Source organism: Triticum urartu, chromosome 1A (genome assembly GCF_056163025.1).
Source record: "Triticum urartu cultivar PI428250 chromosome 1A, HENAU_Tu73, whole genome shotgun sequence".
Lineage (NCBI taxonomy): Eukaryota > Viridiplantae > Streptophyta > Magnoliopsida > Poales > Poaceae > Triticum > Triticum urartu.
In genome coordinates this window covers 547,170,961-547,194,245 of record NC_141873.1, presented here as the reverse complement: position 1 = coordinate 547,194,245, position 23,285 = coordinate 547,170,961, and the positions used below count along the sequence as shown (strand labels likewise).

Here is a 23,285-nt window from a genome sequence, read left to right as displayed (position 1 = left end):
AGGTGTATATTCATCAGACATAGCACGTAGCAAGTAAAAATAATAATCTCGATCGGTGGCATTCAAGTATTTTAGCAGCAAGTAACAAATCTAATGTTAAAGAATTGCTATCGTAGACATTGATTGTTTTCTCTATAAACTTGGTCAAAGTTAGATAACTTTGACTCTCTAAAAAACTAATACATCTTACTCCATCTTTTAGAACGAAGAGAGTACAATCTGACCGTTGAAACTTGTCAACCTTGGTTTTGCAAGACATCCCACATCATATACATTCTCTGTTGTGAGTGCAAGCAGCTGCTCGTGTGGGTTTCTATGTTTGTGAGATACTATTCCAAGCTCGTACTCAACTCTGATACACTTGAGAGTTGAGTGACAAGAAATTTTAGGAAAGAGGAACCTATATCATTGACAAAGTTGACCGAATTCTTGAACCATCACAGCAATGGGGTTAAGGTGGAAATGCTTAAACTTGGGCTTAACCCTTGCAAGGAAATCAAAGCCTCTGCTTGGACAGGTGGCTCCAAATCACCGTCAAGTCTGGGACTAAAGAACTTAGCTTGGCTACGTATATTTTCATGAAGAAAATCTACAAATTCCGATGTTGGGTTTTGTCCAACGAAGCAGTTGCAAGTTCAATTCAGTCTCTTCACCTCACTAGTTGTGCTTTAGATCCCATTCCGACACTTGGCCTGTTGAGAAGATAGAAAAAAGGTGCATCTTCGTTTTCTCAATATTAATGAGGAAGAATTATTGCAGTCGCTCTCCAAATCTACTGCCTTGGAGCGGCTGGAGATATCCTTACGCAGTGGGGTAAGTTGCTTGAGAATACCATGTACGTTGCGGAACTAAAATTTCTTGCTGTTATAGAATTCAAGAGGCTACAAATAGTAGAGATCGATGCTCCATGCCCCAACTCCTTCCATTATAGTGGAGCCTTGTTCAATATATCTATCCAAAATTCTTTGCCGCTTAAGAATGTAAGCTTGTGTTGCATTCTCTCTGATGCTCGCGCGGGGCTTCCATCTATTGCAGGAAATGTCGAGAACCTCACCATCCAGTCTCGTGCTGAGGTATATATGCTCTCTCATAGTATATTTAATCAACAATATATGAATGTGTACTGTAGTTTTATGTTGGAACAAACAAGCACATGGTTAACCTTGGGATTTGTTCTTCTTCAGAACATCAACATTCCAATGTTGCCCTCGGAGCTCCCTCATCTCAAGAACATGGACATCGGACTCGGTAGAGGAGTAATGTCCCTCCCTCCAAGCTGCGACATCTTCTCTTTGGTTTCTTTTCTTGATGCTTCTCCTGTAATGGATTCTTTCATCTTGCAGGTAAATCATTATGTATATCATTTGGAGCTATCTATGCCAATTAGTGTGTTAATTGTTTGTCGTAACAATAACATTATTGTTGATCCTACATGTGTATCTATATGCAGGTAGAGCAGGGTGCCCTTAGGACCGACCTCGTTATTGGAGAGGACAATGACGAGTGCCGGGGCAGAGGCTGAAGCGCCAGTATGACCGCCTCAGGCAGGTGACTATCACAGGGTTTTGTCCATCCAAGGGCTAGATCCATCTCACGATCCACATTCTCGAGAGCGCACCTTTGATCGAGTACCTGACGTTGGACACGGCCTATCGTTGTGATATGAGGTTGGGTACCACTGGTAGATGCCCCTCCTCAATGAAGATTAATTAATGCTCACCGATGTGCAAGGCAGATCTTCCCGGATGTCATAGAGCCATGGAGGTTGTGGGTAGGTACATCGCCATGGGAGTTCCCCCGACTAATGAGTTCAAGGTCTTGGAGCTATGTAGTCGATTTCATGATGCCAACCTACATGAATGGAACGAACAAATAATATTCATTCATAGCATTTCCTACCAAGCAAACCTTTGGACACTTCATACATTCCCCATTCCTTCCGGATTAGGCTATGTTACAATGTCAAAGTATTCCTCTCTTGCTTCGATTGATGCAAAGAAACAAAATACTAGTAAAAAGGGGGCCAAGGGGGGGGGGGGGGGGGGGTAATGAGGAGATGAATGAATTGTTGTGGGCTACCATAAAGCTAGAAACAATCAGATTGTACGCATATCAGTTTGTAAGAAGGAAAAAACTAGTAAGATAACAAAAACTTATGCTACATTAATTATATCATGTTTCTGAAAGAGAAAAGTCTGAAATATACCTTGAACACGTACGTCTCATCGAAATCATATCTTGAACAACTAATCCCTGAAATTTGTATCCAAACTACTGATCCCGGTCAATCCCAACCCTAAAGCAACCCTGATATGTTTGTCTGGTAAAAGTTAGTACCGTCGAAGAACCACTTTTTCTATCACTGACTACATGAGCCTACATGTTAGGTACATCGTTATCCTCTCCCACCCTCTTTACCCTCTTCATCTCGCGCCCCCAATGCTTCTTTTAGAACCGGTCAGGAACCGATACAAACCCGCATTGAATGGCAAAACACGTCCGGACCACGCGGTCCAGGCGGCTATGGACGTTTTGAGGGTTGGCGTTGGAGATACCATGACTACAACTTTCCGTTGTCATAGAGAAAGTTGTTTTTTAGAAAGTATGCTTGTATTCAAATTGCAAATTAATACAAAGTCCTTGATTCATACAAGCACGTCCTAATGCATCCACAAAGAACCAGAATAACAAAAAGCACTGTAAAACAATTATAAAACACGAAGATCTCCGAAGTTCTGTGTCATCGTCCTTGAATCTTGTGAGTCGGCCCCTGTAACACAAAAAATTGCAATGAGGCCCAAGCAACTCATCATCTTCAACCACGGCATGATCGCCTCCATGATGTCCCCGTTTTCTTTGCTCCAGCATCGAAAAGACAAGGAACACATGTGCCCCTTTCAGGTGGAAGAGAACTATGATTTGGTTCCGACGATGCGGCCGAGCCAACTGCCGGGGCAAAGGAGGACATCCCTCCATCAGCAGCACAAAGAAAGATGAAGAACTACAATAGAAAATCATACCGACGAGGTGGAAGAAGAATCTCCTTCTCCACACAAGCACCACCTATCCGAGGACCAAAACCGGCCAGTTTCGATCACCCTCCAAACACCATAGCCTACAACCTCAACGAACCCGACCGTGATCAGAGCCCGGGAAAACTTATTCAGTTGTGACGCCACTGCAACGGCCTCGGCAAAATCTCCCTCAACGCTAACCCTACTCCCTACTGAGAACCCACCCGACGCACAAATCCGAGTTCCCCCTCCCTCCCAGCCCCAGAGCGGCCGGCGAAGGGAGGGGGAAACAGCGGCGACTCCGGCGTCATGCAAAGGGAATCCATGGTCGCATCCTTTCCGCCTGTGTACGAGATCCGATCTATCCGGGAGTTACTTGTCTGAGAGGAGAGGTTGCATAGAGAAAAAATTTACCGTACGTCCGATTGGGTTATTTCTTCCCAACTATCTTTTGTACTTGTATGAATCTTAACATTCAGATCACACACGGTGCCATATGGGCAGGTGAAGCTCTCCATGGAGCAGAGCTAGCCACGCACGCATGCATGTGTGGAGCTGCTTTGTGCGTCCTTTGGTATCATGGCAGGATCGTAGTATGCTGACCTTTACAGAGAATCGGAGAATAATAAGGCGGTGGTGGTGATCTCTCACGTGAAGTTTCCTCTCTGGGGAAGACAAACCGAGCTGAAAGTGTAGCAAAGGTCAAAGAGAGAGACAAATTTCTCCCTGGCAACCACTGATAAAATACCATAAAATACTGAAGGGGAGGACAATCTAGCTAGCTGGGTAGTAACATGCTTGACTCTCGTCCTCAGTCTCAGCGGACAAGAGATTCGAATCGAAAGCGAATTAAAGCGCCGGTCACGGGGGCTATAGAAAGCCCGGCCCCTGGCCAAGAGCATGCATCCCCCCATTCCTTTTCCTTTCCGTAGCTTTCTTCTTTGCCGCTTTGCGTGCCTCCCTCCCCCTCTGTCTCGTCCGCAGCAGCCAGCGGCTGGGACGATGAGGTCGTCGGCGGTGGCGGTGCCAGTGCCGGTGCGGCGGCAGCTGCTGCCATGCTTGGCCCTGCTGCTTCTTGCGGGTGCGGCGTCCGCCCAGGCCCAGAAGTACAACGCGGTGTTCAACTTCGGCGACTCCATCACTGACACGGGCAACCTGTGCACGAGCGGGAAGCCGACGGCGATCACCTTCACGCAGCCGCCCTACGGCGAGACCTACTTCGGCACCCCCACCTGCCGGTGCTCCGACGGCCGCGTCATCGTCGACTTCCTCAGTAAGTGCTGTGCTCCGCTGCTCCGCACACACACTCCATCTTGCTCAAATAAATCGTTCTTGCTTGACGTACGTACGATGACGCATTGCAGGCACCAAGTTTGGGGTGCCGTTCCTGCCACCGTCCAAGGCGAACGGCACGGACTTCAAGCAGGGCGCGAACATGGCCATCACGGGGGCGACGGCCATGGACGCGCCCTTCTTCCGCGGCCTCGGCCTCTCGGACAAGATCTGGAACAACGGGCCCATCAGCTTCCAGATCCAGTGGTTCCAGCAGATCACCGCCACCGTGTGCGGGAACGACTGCAAGCGGTACCTGCGGGACTCGCTGGTGGTGTTCGGCGAGTTCGGCGGCAACGACTACAACGCGATGCTGTTCGGCAACTACAACCCGGACCAAGCGAGCCGGTACCAATGCCGCTAAATGAAATCCTGTCCGCTATAGCCTGATTTTGCATGATTTTTCACCGATATATAGCTGATTTGGGTGAGTACTACCGTTACTTATCATAGCCTGCTATTCAAAACTTTGGCAGGTACACGACCAAGATCGTCAACACCATCATCAGGGGCGTGGAGAAGGTGGTGGCCATGGGGGCCAGGGATGTGGTGGTGCCCGGGGTGCTCCCCATCGGGTGCTTCCCCATCTACCTCACCGTCTACGGCACCAACAGCAGCGCCGACTACGACAGCCTCGGCTGCCTCCGCAAGTTCAACGATCTGTCCACGTTCCACAACAACCTGCTCCAGGCCAAGATCGCCCGCCTCCGGAAGCGCTACGGCCGGGCGGCGCGGATCATGTACGGCGACTTCTACTCCGCCGTCTACGACATGGTCCAGAACCCAAGCAAATACGGTACGTACGTGCGCACGCGGAGTAGTTCCCACATTTCCTTCCGACCGACCAGTACTCTCTTAGTCTTAGGTAGCCGTTGGGCATCTTCTTTCAGCAATAAGTCTAACTAACACGCCAGGGACAGACAAGCCACGCATAACGTGTGGATAGATAGATGCCGCGTTTGTGCACGAGCTAGCAGCAGCAGTGGACACGGCACTAGTGTCAGCGTCGGCATCAGTATCAGTGTGGTGCTACTTGCATACCCACTCTGGGCACATGTCCCTGCATGTGAGATTCCTGCATTTCCTGCGCGGCGACGAGTAGAAGTTCTTCAAATCATTCAAAAAAAAAAGCATTCAAAAAAATCATTCACAAAGAAGATCTAGAGCTGACATGATGGCCAAGTAAAGGTGGATCGGCACTGGCTGACACGCCCAACCAACACATGCCTCCACATGCATGCATGCATGGAGCACCGGCGCCGACCGGGGCACTGTTCATGCACGTTCTAGGTAGTGATCGATCCGTCTAGCTAGCTAACAAGGGTCTCTGCAGGTTTCAACGCGGCTTTCGAGGCGTGCTGCGGCTCCGGGGGAGGCAAGTACAACTACGCCAACAGCGCGAGGTGCGGGATGCCGGGCGCGGCGGCGTGCGCCAACCCGGCCGACCACCTCAGCTGGGACGGCATCCACCTCACTGAGGCAGCATACAAGCAGATCACCGACGGCTGGCTCAACGGGGCATACTGCAGCCCGCCTATTCTCCACACCTAAACATTATTTTATTTATTTATTTATTATGTGGAGCTGTGGTAGTATTATTTATTATTTGCTCAGAGGTTGAGTTTTCCTAATGGAAAAAGGAAATTTGATTCAGTGGCCTATGGTGGTGCTGAGATTATAATGTATACGTTGCCCAAGAAAAAAAATTGGAGGAAACTCTCGAATAAAGTGTAATTGCTTTCGTCCATCAAATGGTGTACATTCGTAACTTGTTGCATATATTGCCATCACTCTCACTCTCACCGCTTATCCCCTATTTCTAAATAGCAACAACAAAAACAGGGTGTCACCATGTTGGCAAAGCCTGCAAGGACGTTGGGATTTTTTCGAATACGCGCGAGTGTGCGTACTACTACCTCCTACCTCCATCCAGATTTATTGGTCCTCTTTGTATTATGTGTCAAAATTTGATCATAGATTTAATTGTCAAAATGTTAATGCATGTTATAAAAAAATTATATTATTGGATTCGTATTTGAACATAGTTTTCAATGATATTTTTTTGGGACATGCATTAACATTTTATTAATTAAATTCATGATCAAAATGTGATACAAAATACTAAGTGGACCAATAAATAAGGACGGTTGTAGTATATATTAAAACATAGGATGGGGTAAGGAGCCCATCCACGTTGGCAGTTACATATTACGTGACACCAAACTCCACTTAAGCACACCCTCACATTAGCTAACTTCTCACACTAGCCCACGCCGACACCACCCCAAAGAAGGCGTGCGCCTCGCCTTTGAGAATTCCTGCTTGTTTCCATGCTATACCTTCCGCTTCTACTCTACATAGTACATGATCTACAGATGGCATCATTGCGGCCAAGTTCTGACCAAGTTTGGTCATCAAAATTGTTTTCAATTTTATACTAACTATAGTATAAAGTTTGGTCATCTATTTTGAAACGGAGGGAGTAGATGCTAGCCCGAAATCACTATTCTGACCTTTTCAGCAATCTTTGCCACAAAATAAACTCAACATGAAAGTATTTCACGATCTGACCCTTTTAACAACGCCACAACCCGTGGCGTTTCTTCTTCATATAGAAACGCCGAAGTAGCTCGCATTTCAAATCCATATTCAAACGCCCAGCTAGCTAGCTTTGCCGATCCACATGAAAACACCAAGCAAGTGAACGTTGCTGCCCTTGCCAGCAACGCATTGAGCGTTGGCGTTTCCATGCCATGCCAGCAACGCATGCCACTAGTACAGGGCAATAACGTACACGTTCGGTAAGCCGGCCAGAAATTTCACTGGGACGAGAGCATCATTGGCGTGACTTTTTGGCCCGTGTATTTCCTTACTGATAGTATAACAACTGCCAGTTGTTTTGTCAGATCAGTTGGCGCAGCATAGCTTTTAGGTTATTTCCTTGCTGATCATCTTCTCAACAAATCATTTTGCTATATCCATCCCTTGCGTGCTACACAATTTTTATTTTTAGGATCAGGAAAAGTAGCTGCTCCATCCCTTGCGTGGTACACAAAAAGATTGCGCAGGATCAGGAAACGTTCCGCGTTCTCTCGGGGAAAAACTGCACAGCAGTACATACATGCATGCAACGCATGCCATAGTACAAATTAAAGATGGATATCCCCCAAAGTACATGCATGCATGCATGATGCCTTGGACAGGAGTGCTACTACGTCCATGCATGGCCTTTGGCATTTCCATTTAGAAAAGCCATGGCCATTGGCGTTTTCAGCATGGCCAGAAACGCCAAATTCATTGGCGTTACCAGAAACGCAATCGGGCTCGGCGTTTCGAGCCTGACACCTCAGCGAGTGGGGCCAGGACAGCAACGCGGCGTGGCTTGGTGTTTTTGTTTGGAGCAGAAACGCCATGGGTTGTGGCATTGCTAAAATGGTCGGATTATGAATTACTTTTATATCGAGTTCAGTTTGTAGCAAAGATTGCAGTAGAGGTTAGAATAGTGATTTCGACCTAGATGCTAGGCGCTACCTCTTGTACCTGGAGCCCATGCAACCACCGGGCTTCCCAGAACAAGGTGCTTGTTCCATCTCCAACTAACAATCGGGCCGCAACCTTGTACACTTGCAAGGACTTCTCAGGCACCACGATCTCAAACTTTGCCCATGGTATGGACATCTCGCCTACATAGGAATGTTGCTTCGATGGGATGGTGCTTCGTGCGGCCGGTCAAATTATTTTCTCCTCATGTCCTCACTTGTTCACATGCAATTGCGCACTGGAGGTAGAACTACAAACTTGTCCCGAGGGAGTTGCATTTGCACTTGAATGGAGATCTTTACCATTTATTCTGGAAGCGGACATCACTGAAGCGGCGATGATGCTTAACCAAAAACATATTAATAGGTCCCGGGATGTTTGCCTAGAGCATGAGATAAGAGCTACTTGATTATGATAGAGAGGTGGTAGTGAGAGTGGTTAGGCGCTCAAGAAATAGAGTTAGGCCAACTCCATCGCATAATCCCAAACGGACGTCCGGTTTGGCCGAATTTTATTCCTTTGGGGCAGCAATGTGTTCGCCCATGTCCGTGTTTGTCCGTTGGGTCGTGGGTGCACCCAACGTGCGACCGCACCCCAAATCATGTCCGGGGTGGATGTGATAAAAAAAGCAAAAAACCTTAAATAAAATGCCTAAAAAAATAAATAAACGCAGTTAAAAAAACTTAAAACATATTTAGGGGTCACGGCCACAAAACGGCCCAGTTTCACGGTCCACTTAAACGGCTCAGTTCCATAATTTACATAAAACAAAATAAAAAAACGCCGCCCGCGCGCTCTTGCCGCGCCCGTTGATGTCATGGCCATTGTCGCCGCCTTCAGTGGCCGCCGGTGTCGTTGTCGTTGCTGACGAGGTCGACGTAGTCCGGCGGCGTTCAGAGGTAGGCCGGCGGTCCGCGGTGCACGGGGGCGGCGGGCTGGAAGGTGCCCGGTGCCTGCACCACCTCCTCCCGAGGCGAGGCGTCCCGCTCCGGCGACTGCGGCGGCGTGGGGCACCAGTTCACACCCCCCATGGCGGCCGCCATCTACTCCGCCGTGCACGACCAGCTCCACCCCTGACCCACCAGGCCCGGGTGAAAGGCGGCCACCGGCGGCTCCTCCCTCACCTCCTCCTTCGGCACCATCTCCAGCTCGGGGATGGCGACGTCGCCGGCCGCGGAGAGGGCCGTCATCTCCTCGAGGCCCTCCCATTGGCGCTCGTCGTGCGTGCGCATGGAGTCCTCCATGACACGCGCCATGAGATGGGCCTCCTCCTCCGCTGTCATGCGAGGAGGTGAAGGTGGTGACGGAGACGGGGAAGGCGACGGCGTGGGCGTGAGGCCGTGCACTAGCGTACGCTCGCGCACCTCCCGACGTGGCCGCCGCGGCCCCGACACCGTGCCGGCGAAGTAGGACGCGCGTCGCACATCGTGCTCGTCCTGGGGCCACGTGTCCGACAGGACGGAGTCGGGGGCGTACCTCTCATCGTAGTAGAGGTCGTCGGGGAGGAGGTGTTGGAAATATGCCCTAGAGGCAATAATAAAATGGTTATTATTATATTTCTTTGTTCATGATAATTGTCTATTGTTCGTGCTAAAATTGTGTTATCCGGAAATCGTAATACATGTTGAATACATAGACCACAACACGTCCCTAGTGAGCCTCTAGTTGACTAGCTCGTTGATCAAAAGATAGTCATGGTTTCCTGACTATGGACATTGGATGTCATTGATAACGGGATCACATCATTAGGAGAATGATGTGATGGACAAGACCCAATCCTAAGCATAGCTCAAAGATCGTGTAGTTCGTTTGTTGTAGCTTTTCCGAATGTCAAGTATCATTTCCTTAGACCATGAGATTGTGCAACTCCCGGATACCGTAGGAGTGCCTTGGGTGTGCCAAACTTCACAACGTAACAGGGTGACTATAAAGGTACACCACAGGTATCTCGGAAAGTGTCTGTTGGGTTGGCATGAATCGAGACTGGGATTTGTCACTCCGTGTGACGGAGAGGTATCTCTGGGCCCACTCGGTAATGCATCATCATAATGAGCTCAATGTGACCAAGTGGTTGATCACGGGATCATGCATTACGGCGCGAGTAAAGTGACTTGCCGGTAATGAGATTGAACGAGGTATTGGGATACCGACGATCGAGTCTCGGGCAAGTAATGTACCGATTGACAAAGGGAATTGTATACGGATTGATTGAATCCTCGACATCGTGGTTCATCCGATGAGATCATCGTGGAGCATGTGGGAGCCAACATGGGTATCCAGATCCCACTGTTGGTTATTGACTGGAGAGGCGTCTCGGTCATGTCTGCATGTCTCCCGAACCCGTAGGGTCTCACACTTAAGGTTCGGTGACGCTAGGGTTGTAGAGATATTAGTATGCAGTAACCCGAAAGTTGTTCGGAGTCCCGGATGAGATCCCGGACATCACGAGGAGTTCCGGAATGGTCCGAAGGTAAAGATTTATATATAGGAAGTCCAGTTTCGGCCACCGGGAAGGTTTCGGGGGTCGCTGGTATTGTACCGGGACCACTGGAAGGGTCCCGGGGGTCCATCGGGTGGGGCCACCTATCCCGGATGGCCCCATGGGCTGAAGTGGGAGGGGAACCAGCCCCTGGTGGGCTGGTGCGCCCCCCCTTGGGCCTCCCCTGCGCCTAGGGTTGGGAAACCCTAGGGGTGGGGGCGCCCCCCACTTGGCTTGGGGGGGGAAGCCACCCCTTCGTTGGAAATATGCCCTAGAGGCAATAATAAAATGGTTATTATTATATTTCTTTGTTCATGATAATTGTCTATTGTTCATGCTATAATTGTGTTATCCGGAAATCGTAATACATGTGTGAATACATAGACCACAACACGTCCCTAGTGAGCCTCTAGTTGACTAGCTCGTTGATCAAAAGATAGTCATAGGTTTCCTGACTATGGACATTAGATGTCATTGATAACGGGATCACATCATTAGGAGAATGATGTGATGGACAAGACCCAATCCTAAGCTTAGCTCAAAGATCGTGTAGTTCATTTGCTGTAGCTTTTCTGAATGTCAAGTATCATTTCCTTAGACCATGAGATTGTGCAAATCCCGGATACCGTAGGAGTGCCTTGGGTGTGCCAAACGTCACAACGTAACTGGGTGACTATAAAGGTACATTACAGGTATCTCCGAAAGTGTCTGTTGGGTTGGCACGAATCGAGACTGGGATTTGTCACTCCGTATGACGGAGAGGTATCTCTGGGCCCACTCGGTAATGCATCATCATAATGAGCTCAATGTGATCAAGTGGTTGATCACGGGATCATGCATTACGATACGAGTAAAGTGACTTGCCTGTAATGAGACGGAACAAGGTATTGGGATACCGACGATCGAGTCTCGGGCAAGTAACGTACCGATTGACAAAGGGAATTGTATACGGATTGATTGAATCCTCGACATCATGGTTCATCCGATGAGATCATCATGGAGCATGTGGGAGCCAACATGGGTATCCAGATCCCGCTGTTGGTTATTGACCGGAGAGTCGTCTCGATCATGTCTGCTTGTCTCCTGAATCCGTAGGGTCTACACACTTAAGGTTCGGTGACGCTAGGGTTGTTAGGAAGACTTGTATGTGATTACCGAATGTTGTTCGGAGTCCCGGATGAGATCCCGGACGTCACGAGGAGTTCCAGAATGGTCCGGAGGTAAAGATTTATATACGGGAAGTTGTCATATGGTCACCGGAAAGTTTCGAGGGCATATCGGTATTGTACCGGGGCCACCGGAGGGGTTCCGGGGGTCCACCGGGAGGGTCCACCTCTTCCGGAGGGCCTTATGGGCTGTATGGAGAAGGGAACCAGCCCAAGTGGGCTGGGGCGCCACACCCCCCTAGGGCCCATGCGCCTAGGGTTGGGGGAAACCCTAAGGGGGGCGCCCCCTTGCTTGGGGGGCAAGCCCCCCTCCCCTTGGCCGCCGCCCCCCCTCTAGATCTCATCTAGAGGGGCCGGCCCCCTTCCCCTTTCCCCTATAAATAGATGGGTGAGGGGAGGGCTGCAAGGAACATCCAAGGCGCAACCTCTCCCCTCCCCAACACCTCTCCTCCTCCATAAGAGCTTGGCGAAGCCCTGCCGGAGTACTACAGCTTGATCACCACCACGCCGTCGTGCTGCTGTTGGAGCCCTCTTCCTCAACCTCTCCCTCCTCCTTGCTGGATCAAGGCGCGGGAGACGTCCTCGCTCCGTACGTGTGTTGAACGCGGAGGTGCCGTCCGTTCGGCACTAGGATCTTCGATGATTTGGATCACGTCGAGTACGACTCCATCAACCCCGTTCTCTTGAACGCTTCCGCTCGTGATCTACAAGGGTATGTAGATGCACTCCTCTCTCCCTCATTGCTAGATGACTCCATAGATTGATCTTGGTGATGCGTAGAAATTTTTTAAAATTCTGCTACGTTCCCCAACAGTGGCATCATGAGCTAGGTCTATGCGTAGTTACTATGCACGAGTAGAACACAAAGTAGTTGTGGGCGTCGATATTGTCAATTTGCTTGCCGTTACTAGTCTTATCTTGATTCGGCGGCATCGTGGGATGAAGCGGCCCGTACCAACCTTACACGTACACTTACGTGAGACCGGTTCCACCGATTGACATGCACTAGTTGCATAAGGTGGCTGGCGGGTGTCTGTCTCTCCCACTTTAGTCGGATCGGATTCGATGAACAGGGTCCTTATGAAGGGTAAATAGAAATTGGCATATCACGTTGTGGTTTTGGCGTAGGTAAGAAACGTTCTTGCTAGAAACCTATAGCAGCCACGTAAAAACTTACAACAACAATTAGAGGACGTCTAACTTGTTTTTGCAGCATGTGTCGTGTGATGTGATATGGCCAAAAGGATGTGATGAATGATATATGTGATGTATGAGATTGATCATGTTCTTGTAATAGGAATCACGACTTGCATGTTGATGAGTATGACAACCGGCAGGAGCCATAGGAGTTGTCTTAATTTATTTATGACCTGCGTGTCAACATAAGCGTCATGTAATTACTTTACTTTATTGCTAAACTGTTAGCCATAGTAGTAGAAGTAATAGTTGACGTGACAACTTCAAGAAGACACGATGATGGAGATCATGGTGTCATGCCGGTGACAATGATGATCATGGAGCCCCGAAGATGGAGATCAAAGGAGCAAATGATATTGGCCATATCATGTCACTATTTGATTGCATGTGATGTTTATCATATTTTACATCTTATTTTCTTAGAACGATGGTAGCTTAAATAAGATGATCCCTCGTAATAATTTCAAGAAAGTGTTCCCCCTAACTGTGCACCATTGCGAAGGTTCGTTGTTTCGAAGCACCACGTGATGATCGGGTGTGATAGATTCTAACGTTCGAATACAACGGGTGTCGGTGTCAAAACCGGCGGATCTCGGGTAGGGGGTCCCGAACTGTGCGTCTAGGCCGGATGGTAACAGGAGACAGGGGACACTTTGTTTTACCCAGGTTCGGGCCCTCTCGATGGAGGTAATACCCTACTCCTGCTTGATTAATATTGATGATATGGGTAGTACAAGAGTAGATCTATCACGAGATCTAGGAGGCTAAACCCTAGAAGCTAGCCTATGGTATGATTGTTGTGTATGGAGTTGATTGCCTACGGACTACAACCCTCCGGTTTATATAGACACCGGACAGTGTTAGGGTTACACAGAGTCGGTTACAATGGTAGGAGATCTTGAATATCTGCATCGCCAAGCTTGCCTTCCACGCCAAGGAAAGTCCCATCCGGACACGGGACGAAGTCTTCAATCTTGTATCTTCATAGTCCAGGAGTCCGGCTGAAGGTATAGTCTGGCTACCTGAACACCCCCTAATCCAGGACTCCCTCAGTAGCCCCTGAACCAGGCTTCAATGACGACGAGTCGCACGCAAATTATCTTCGGCATTGCAAGGAGGGTTCCTCCTCCAAGTCCTTCATAGAAGATTTGTAAACACCAAGAGTAGTGTCCGGTTCTACAAAATAAGTTTCCACATATTGCCATAGAGAGAATAATATTGACACAAATCAAATCTGCTGACGTATTCCGCAGTGCGCTATCACACTACGGCCAAGTCCTTTACTCGAATCGTTTTTACTTTTCCACCTCAGCATGTTTTGCGAGGCGGTTTCCTTGGCACGTCTTGTCAAAGCAGAGATCGCGTGCCCTTTTTGCGGGTTTCTCATCAATACGGACGTGGGTAAACCTAACCGCGCCATTTACCACGGCGCTTGGGAGGCAAGCGAGTTTTATTAGGCAGGTGGGGACGCACAACCGCATCCGCCCATATAAGGGGATAAGGATCCACCTTTTTACCTACGCCTTCTTCCTCCTTTGCCTACCCATCTCCTGCGCACTCAAGCTCCAGCGCCCAAGCCCGCACTTCCCACCTCAACCTTCTCCAGCGATGTCCGGAGCGGGAGGCAAGTGGAAGGTCTCCTCCGTCATGGAAGGCGACGTCAAAAAGCTAAGGAAGGCCGGATACTTGTCCAAAGACATCACGCACCGGCTTCCTGAGGAGGGGCAGCTTGTCCCCACCCCAAGGCCCCATGAGAGGGTAGTATTCCTTCCCCACTTCCTCCACGGACTGGGTTTTCCACTTCACCCATTCGTCCGGGGGCTCATGTTCTACTACGGCCTGGATTTTCATGATCTGGCCCTGAACTTCATCCTCAACATCTCGGCGTTTATCGTCGTGTGCGAGGCTTTCCTCCGTGTCCGCCCCCATTTCGGCCTCTGGCTCAAGACCTTCAACGTCAAGCCCAAGATGGTGCGCGGCAACCAGGCGGAGTGCGGAGGCGCCATGGCGGGCAAGATTGCCAACGTCCTGTGGTTCGAGGGCTCCTTCGTAGAGACCCTAAAGGGGTGGCAAGCCGGGTGGTTTTACATCACCGAGCCACGTGATCCGAAATGGATCACAGCCCCCGAGTTCCGATCCGGACCCCCATGCGGCTCATGTCCTGGAAAGAGATGGGCCTATCGTGGGGTAACGAGAAAGAGGTGACCGGACTGAAGACATGCATCCAGTCCCTGGTAAACAAGTCAATCAGGCTTGTAAATGTAGTCTAGGTCATGCTCGTTCGCCGAATCCTCCCGTGTCAACAACGGGACTTTACTCTGTGGGAGTTCGACCCGGCACAGCACCGAACCCTTAACAGGCTCTTCGACACGACATATGAAGACGTCTGGAAGGCGCTAATCAAAGGTGCCGAGGCTCCCGCATCCGCTTCCGAGGACCGCGGATACAGCTCGCAGCGTCATGCTAGCGAGGTAAGCTATTTTCACCTTTTACAGGATGTTCATCTTTTTTCATAGTTTAACTCTATGCGGGATCTAAACTCCCTTACCTTTGACAGGCTTGGCGGGCGGTATCCGGACCGATTAACTGTCCGGCTCCGCTGCCCGAAGACCTAGCCCCAGCTCTACTAGTGAAGCTGCTGGCTCCAGCGCCTTATGTGGTGCCGGAAAAGAAGGCCAAGAGGAAGAAGACCACGGGGACTCGAAAGAGTACCCGCAACGTGGTGTTGTCGGACTCGTCATCCGACGAGTCCGAGACGCCCTCCTCCCGTGAGAACGAGGAGGAGGAAGAAGAAAGCTCTCCCCCCCCAGCAGAGGGAGGAAAGAAAAGGAAGGCCGCCCCAAGGGGGGAGGCCGAACGGTCCAAGAAGAGGAAGACCCCTCCGCCGGACTACGCCCTCCACGCCTACGAGGACGAAGAGGAGTGGCCGGACAGGGCCAGGCGTCCGGCGAAATCGTAAGTGTTCGGATACCAGAGTAACTCATGGTATTCCTTTTGTCGCACAGCTTTCCCTAATGTCGAATATAATCATGCAGCCCGCCCCGGGCCAAACTCAACGAGTCGTCGAGCGGCTCCCTGGATTCTTCGGACGTGAACTCAGTTCCGCCCGCTGTCTCCCCCCGCACTGCGGATGACGCCGAAGTGGCGTCACAACGAGCTCCGGGGCAGGAGGAGGTGGTCCTGGAGGAGCTGCAAGGCGACCTCCCGGACTCCAGGAGTAAAGGGGACAAGACCCCCCCAGGGCTCCAAGTCCGGCTTTATGCCGGACACCGCGCCGGAATCTTCAACAGTTCCGGACTGCGGTAGGCAAACTCCTTCCAAGAGGAGCAAGTCTTCTGAGCCGGCAGCCTCCGTCCAACCGGAGGCGCCGGACAATCTGCTGGAGGTGCTTGAAGGCGCCTCCGTCGACGAGGAGCACCGTACTATTATGAGTACGGTGATCCAGAAGGTTCAGTCCGCCAAGAGCGGACTGACTGAAGCTTGCGCTAGCCTTCTAACAGGCTTTGAGGTAAGTAAAAATATGTAAAAATATTACCGCATAGACAGTAGCCCCTGATGCTCTGTTTGGCGTTCGGAAAGAAAAGCCGAATAGAGGATCTAGTAAATTTCGCAGGAGTCTAGCAAAAAGAGTCAATATGCGTATGCAGGCTTCGCTGCTATCCACCGCCGCACTGACTGCGGAGGTGGGTGTCCTGAAGCAGGACCTCGAGCGGACCGAGCAAGAGCTCGGCCTTGCCAAGCGGCAGCTCGAGGAGAAAGAAGGTAAGAAATACCTTACTGAAAAGGGTGCCTATAGAGAGGCGTGATTGCAAAAAATAATAGGATTGTACTGCTTATTGTAGGGGCCACGACTGAGGTGGCGACCCTCAAGCAGGCGCTGTCTGAGGCCGAAAAGAAAACAGCCACCGAGCGCACCGAGCGAGAGAAACTTGGGGCTCAGGTCGGCGAGGTGCTGCAAGAGCTTCAGGCTCTCATGAAAAAACATGAGAGTTTGGAGCTTGAGTCAAAGACCCAAGCGTCCGAGCTCGCGACGGCCCTTGAGACTGCCAAGTCTGCCAAGGCCGAAGCCCAAAAGGCCCTCCAAGAGTTGGAGGAGGTGAAAAAGATAGCAGTGGGTAAGGCATTCTTCATGCAAAGCAGAAATATAAAAGTAAACTACTTGTTACTTACCCGAATCCGGAGCTCTCCAGGGGCATTCGCAGATCTTCCCCGTAGCGTATCCGACGCCGCCGCATTCTACCGAGCTGAAGAGGGCAGCTCGACAGAGAAGGTGTTCTGGTCTCAGTATGCTGAGGCCGGACACCCTGTGCCCTTGAGCGACCAGCTGAAACAGCTGGTCGAGCTCCACAAGGCGGCCGAACAGGCCATGAAGGGCTTCATAGTTCGGCTGTGGCCCGGAGAGGCCTTGCCTGGGAGCTACTTCAGGCTGGCGCGGCGGCTGGTGGAGGCCTGTCCAAGGCTCGAGGTCATCAAGCGCTCCGTCTGTATCGAAGGTGCCCGTAGGGCCCTTGCCCGTGCAAAGGTGCACTGGGGTAAGCTGGACGGCGAGAAGCTTGTTAGGGACGGGCCGCCGCCGAGGAAGGAGCATCGCAAGCCCGAGAACTACTATAAGGATGTTCTTGTGGGTGCCCGCCTTGTAGCGGATGAGTGCACCAAGGATGTAATTTTTGAATGAACTCGCTCGATTTTATCCTGTGCGCTGAAAACTTGTTCATATGTGCTAAGCAATGCTTATTGAATTTAAAATATTATTTTCTGTGCGGCCGTTTATCAAAAATTGAGAGATGGCCAGTCGTCGGCTTCTGCCCCCATGCCACTAGTGCTGGGGTGTTCGGTGATAAACCTGTGCGCTCTTTTTCCCATGTTTGGGTCCTTCGAGGGAGGCGCTCAGCACGACGAACTAGGCAATCGGACTATAATGCTTGAACACTCTCACTTAGCCATAGAACTTTATAATTTTAAATTTCAGCGAAGCCCCTAGTTCGGAAGACCGAGTTCGGGGCGCTATCCACGCCTTGGCTGGGGTTATCCAGCTCCTCGCTCGAAGCGACATAAGTCTTTAGGGACCCAAAAAACCTCTCGAACAGCGACCGGTCTCTCGCCTCATCATGACAGTCAGTTTTAGCTTTCTCCACTGAGGTGCTTAACCCAGCTCAACCGGGGCACAATCGCAGTGGTTCTCCTAGTGCTACCTTAGCCGATATAGCGGAACGTAAGGCACCAAAACATAGGAGCCGGGCAAACCCAACTATTGACCCAAATCATGATTCGGAGCCGATGCATATAGTGCTATAAGTTTGGGGTGCCGCACTTGTGAAAGTGTACGGACTTCTCTCGCCATATTAAAGGGTACTGAAGCCCCTGGCGTACTTGTCGTACCATAGTGTACGGGTGCAACATGTCATTAATGAACATATATAAAAGAGAGTAATGCAAAAAAATAGACAAAAAGCTAAGCATTGTTTATAGAGAGGCTATTTATCAAAGCCAAACGATACAAATAGTGCGGTAAGCAAAAGATATTGGACTATTCAGTATGTCCTGACCAGGGGCAGGCCGCGGAATTGTATTTAAAACAGGTATAGCGCTCGTAACAGAGACCACCTGGGATTCCATAATGCGTCATGGCTTGTCTGCCTCCCTGGATCTTGCATCGTTTGTGCGGCAGTCGAATTGCCGAACAGGTCGTCCGAAGTATGGAGTCCTGAAAGTAAGAAAAAATTAAAAAAAATAATCCGGCAGCCCCTAGTACGTTTTAAGCCATATTTTGGGCGTGTCGTTATTGTGCCCCTTCCCCTGTGCCCATGGTATTTCAAGGGCGTAGTTATGTACGCGAGGTACTGGTTTCGCTATGTCGCGAGAGCGGGGGTTGGGGCCGCATTGCTACACTTGCTCAGAGTGTGTCAGGCGGTCCTGTTGTGGGTTACTCCGGGCGCGCTTGGCAGTGTCTGGCTTTTTAATGGCCGGACTGGAGAATTGCCTGAGAAGGCTACTTTGTACCTCCGCTGCGAGAGCCGCCGTATGCTCCTCCGTACGGAGGGAGCGTTCGGTGTTTCCGTTGACCGTAATTACTCCTCGAGGGCCTGGCATCTTGAGTTTGAGATATGCGTAGTGCGGCACCGCATTGAACTTCGCGAATGTGGTTCGTCCGAGCAGGGCGTGATAGCCACTGCGAAACGGGACTATATCGAAGATTAACTCTTCGTTTCGGAAATTGTCCGGGGATCCGAAGACCATGTCAAGTGTTACTGAGCCTGTACAGTTGGCTTCTACACCTGGTATAACGCCTTTAAAGGTCATTCTTGTGGGTTTAATCCTTGAGGGATCTATGCCCATTTTCCGCACTGTGTCCTGATAAAGCAGGTTCAGGCTACTGCCGCCGTCCATGAGGACTCTTGTGAGATGAAATCCGTCGATGATTGGGTCGAGAACCAATGCGGCGAAGCCGCCATGACGGATGCTAGTGGGATGGTCCCTTCGATGAAAAGTGATCGGGCAGGAGGACCATGGGTTGAACTTTGGGGCGACTGGCTCCATCGCGTATACGTCCCGTAGCGCACGCTTCCGCTCCCGCTTGGGAATGTGGGTTGCGTATATCATGTTCACCATCCGCACTTGTGGGGGAAAGCCCTTCTGTCCATTGTTATTCGGCGGCTTGGGCTCCTCGTCGTCGCTGTGCAGCCCCTTGTCTCTGTTTTCGTCCCTTAACTTGCCTGCCTGCTTGAACACCCAACAATCCCTGTTAGTGTGATTGGCTGGCCTTTCGGGGGTGCCATGTATCTGGCACAAGCGATCGAGTATTCGGTCCAAACTGGACGGGCCCTAAGTATTCTTTTTGAATGGCTTTTTCCGCTGACCGGATTTATAGCCTTTGAATCCGGCATTGACTGCCGTGTCTTCATTGCTGTCGCTGTTAACGCGGCATTTTTGCTTATTCCGACGTGTCCTGCCACTTTTGCCCTTGGTATCCGAATTACCAGGGTTCTTTGATAAGTTGTTACTGCGAGCTAGCCAGCTGTCTTCTCCCGTGCACGTGTCGTGAGGGCTGCCATGGATTTCGGTTTTTCCTGTCCCAGGTGCCGGGAAAGCCACTCGTTGCGAATGTTATGCTTGAAGGCTGCTAGGGCCTCTGCGTCCGGACAGTCGACTATCTAGTTTTTCTTTGTTAGGAACCGTGTCCAGAATTGTCTGGCCGATTCCTCTGGCTGCTAATTATGTGGCTTAAGTCGTCAGCATCCGGCGGTCGCACATAAGTGCCCTGGAAGTTGTCGAGGAATGCGGCTTCCAGGTCCTCCCAAGAACCGATTGAGTATGCTGGCAAGCTGTTAAGCCAATGCCGGGCCGGTCCTTTAAGTTTGAGCGGGAGGTATTTGATGGCGTGTAGATCGTCGCCGCGTGCCATGTGGATGTGAAGGAGATAATCCTCAATCCATACCGCCGGGTCTGTTGTGCCATCGTATGATTCGATGTTTACGGGTTTGAAACCCTCTGGGATTTTATGATCCATTACTTCGTTCGTGAAGCATAGCGGGTGTGCGGCGCCTCTGTACTGGGCTATATCGCGACGCAGCTCGGAAGAGCTATGTCTGTTGTGTTCGGCCCGGCCGGATTTGTTGTATCCGGAGTGAAGATCATTGTCACATGCCGTAGGGCGCCTGCGCGATCCGTAGATCGACCTTGTTTGTCTTGCCTTATCCTTCAATATGTCTCGCAGTTCGGGCGCATTTTCCCGTGCCTTAGTTGAGCGGCGTCGGGGCATGGCTTGGGTGGAGGGCCGACAGGCCTCTCTGTCGCGACCGCGAGGTGGCCGGTCTGCCATGTCATGTTCTGGTGATGTAGGTGCTTCCTCCTCTGATCGGGGTAGCGGCCTGCGCTTCGGGTAACTCTTGGAGGAGCGTTCGAGTTCATACTCTTCGGCCGCAAGGTCTTCAGTCCATCTGTCAGCTAGCAATTCTTGGGCAGCTCTAAGCTGTTGCTGCTTTTTCTTGAGGCTGCTTGCCGTAGCTAAAAGCCTGCGTTTAAAACGCTCTTGTTCGGCGGGGTCTGATGGTATGATGAATTCATCGTCATCGAGGCTAGCCTCGTCTTCGGAGGGAGGCGTATAGTTATCATCCTCGACCTCTCGGTCTACCACTCTTTCATGAGGGCTTGTTTCTCCATCTTCCTGTGCCGAATTTTGCTGAGGTGGGTGTTCTTCGACGCTATCCGGGGTAGTATTGTCTCCCGTGCCGGAATCATCATTTTTGCTTTGGCGGGATTTAGAGCGGCGCCGCTAACGTCGGCGCTTTTGCTGTTTCTTGGGGGCGTCATCCCCCACTGTTCCATCGCCATCTCCATCTTTTGGAGTATCCACCATATATATGTCATATGACGAGGTGGCCTTCCAGCGCCCTACAGGTGCTGGTTCTTTTTCGTCTCCTGCATCGTCGTCCATGCCGTCGATGTCTTCGGAATCGAAGTCAAGCGTATCGGTTAAGTCGTCGACAGTGGCTACGAAGTGGGTGGTGGGTGGGTTTTGAATTTCTTCGTCGTCCATATCCCAACCTTGCTGACCGTAGTCCGGCCAGGGCTCTCCTGATAAAGAGAGAGACTTTAGAGAATTCAGGATGTCGCCAAAGGGCGAGTGCTGGAAGATGTCTGCGGCGATGAACTCCATGATCGGCGCCCAATCGGATTCGATCGGCAGGGGCGCGGGGGCTCGGAGCTCGGAGAGGAATCCGGCTCCTCGGAGTCACGGGCCGTGCGGAGTGCGGGGCTGGAGTTCGGCTCAATCGCCTCTGAGATCGCAGCCCCTGAGGCAGCGTCCAACCGCTGATCCTCGATCGGTGCAGTAGGCTCCGGATCAATGGTCGGAACCGATGCGTGTGCGGCCTCCCAGGCGCTGTTCGGTGGCAGAGCTATATCATGCCCATCGAGACAGTGCGGCGCGCTTGGCTGTGGCTCGAATCCGTCGAAGATCAAGTCCCCGCGGATTTCAGCCGTGTAGTTTAGGCTTCCAAACCTGACCTGATGGCCAGGGGCGTAGCTTTCGATCTGCTCAAGGTGGCCAAGCGAATTGGCCCGCAGTGCGAAGCCGCCGAAGATGAAGATCTATCCGGGGAGAAAAGTCTCACCCTGGACTGCATCGTTGTTGATGATCGAAGGAGTCATCGGGCCTAAAAGCGACGACACAGAGGAACTCTCAATGAAAGCACCAATGTCGGTGTCAAAACCGGCGGATCTCGGGTAGGGGGTCCCGAACTGTGCGTCTAGGCCGGATGGTAACAGGAGACAGGGGACACTTTGTTTTACCCAGGTTCGGGCCCTCTCGATGGAGGTAATACCCTACTCCTGCTTGATTAATATTGATGATATGGGTAGTACAAGAGTAGATCTACCACGAGATCAAGGAGGCTAAACCCTAGAAGCTAGCCTATGGTATGATTGTTGTGTATGGAGTTGATTGCCTACGGACTACAACCCTCCGATTTATATAGACACCGGACAGGGTTAGGGTTACACAGAGTCGGTTACAATGGTAGGAGATCTTGAATATCCGCATCGCCAAGCTTGCCTTCCACGCCAAGGAAAGTCCCATCTGGACACGGGATGAAGTCTTCAATCTTGTATCTTCATAGTCCAGGAGTCCGGCTGAAGGTATAGTCCGGCTACCCGAACACCCCCTAATCCAGGACTCCCTCAACGGGGTAAGCCATATTTACACACGCAATACACTTAGGTTGACTTGACAAGCCTAGCATGCACAGACATGGCCTCGGAACACAGAGGACCGAAAGGTCGAGCATGAGTCATATAGAAGATACGATCAACATGAAGATGTTCACCGATGTTGACTAGTACGTCTCACGTGATGATCGGACACGGCCTAGTTAACTCGGATCATGTTATACTTAGATGACTGGAGGGATGTCTATCTGAGTGGGAGTTCATTGAATAATTTGATTAGATGAACTTAATTATCATGAACTTAGTCTAAAATCTTTACAATATGTCTTGTAGATCAAATGGCCCATGTTGTCCTCAACTTCAACGCGTTCCTAGAGAAAACCAAGCTGAAAGACGATGGGAGCAACTATACGGACTGGGTCCGGAACCTGAGGATCATCCTCATAGCTGCCAAGAAAGATTATGTCCTAGAAGCACCGCTAGGTGACGCACCCGTCCCACAGAACCAAGACGTTATGAACGCTTGGCAGACACATGCTGATGATTACTCCCTCGTTCAGTGCGGCATGCTTTACAGCTTAGAGTCGGGGCTCCAAAAGCGTTTTGAGAGACACGGAGCATATGAGATGTTCGAAGAGCTGAAAATGGTTTTTCAAGCTCATGCCCGGGTCGAGAGATATGAAGTCTCCGACAAGTTCTTCAGCTGTAAGATGGAGGAAAATAGTTCTGTCAGTGAGCACATACTTAAAATGTCTGGGTTGCATAACCGCTTGACTCAGCTGGGAGTTAATCTCCCGGATGACGCGGTCATTGACAGAATCCTTCAGTCGCTTCCACCAAGCTACAAGAGATTTGTGATGAACTTCAATATGCAGGGGATGGAAAAGACCA

General features: G+C 50.7%; 1 protein-coding gene across 1 annotated transcript; it reads left to right on the top strand.

The window, feature by feature from the left end:
- Nucleotides 1-3,864: 3,864 nt before the first annotated feature.
- Nucleotides 3,865-6,136, top strand: LOC125528317 (GDSL esterase/lipase At5g45910). Its single transcript, XM_048692806.2, has 4 exons — nucleotides 3,865-4,287; nucleotides 4,379-4,694; nucleotides 4,823-5,142; nucleotides 5,680-6,136. Exons 1-4 carry the CDS (start codon nucleotides 3,915-3,917, stop codon nucleotides 5,895-5,897), a joined length of 1,227 nt encoding a protein of 408 aa, XP_048548763.2. The 5' UTR covers nucleotides 3,865-3,914; the 3' UTR covers nucleotides 5,898-6,136.
- Nucleotides 6,137-23,285: the final 17,149 nt, after the last annotated feature.

Coding starts and splice junctions, on each gene's coding strand:
- LOC125528317 (XM_048692806.2), top strand. CDS start 3,915: ATGCATCCCCCCATTCCTTTTCCTTTCCGTAGCTTTCTTCTTTGCCGC. Junction 4,288..4,378: donor CGTCATCGTCGACTTCCTCA/GTAAGTGCTGTG, acceptor GACGCATTGCAG/GCACCAAGTTTGGGGTGCCG. Junction 4,695..4,822: donor AACCCGGACCAAGCGAGCCG/GTACCAATGCCG, acceptor AAACTTTGGCAG/GTACACGACCAAGATCGTCA.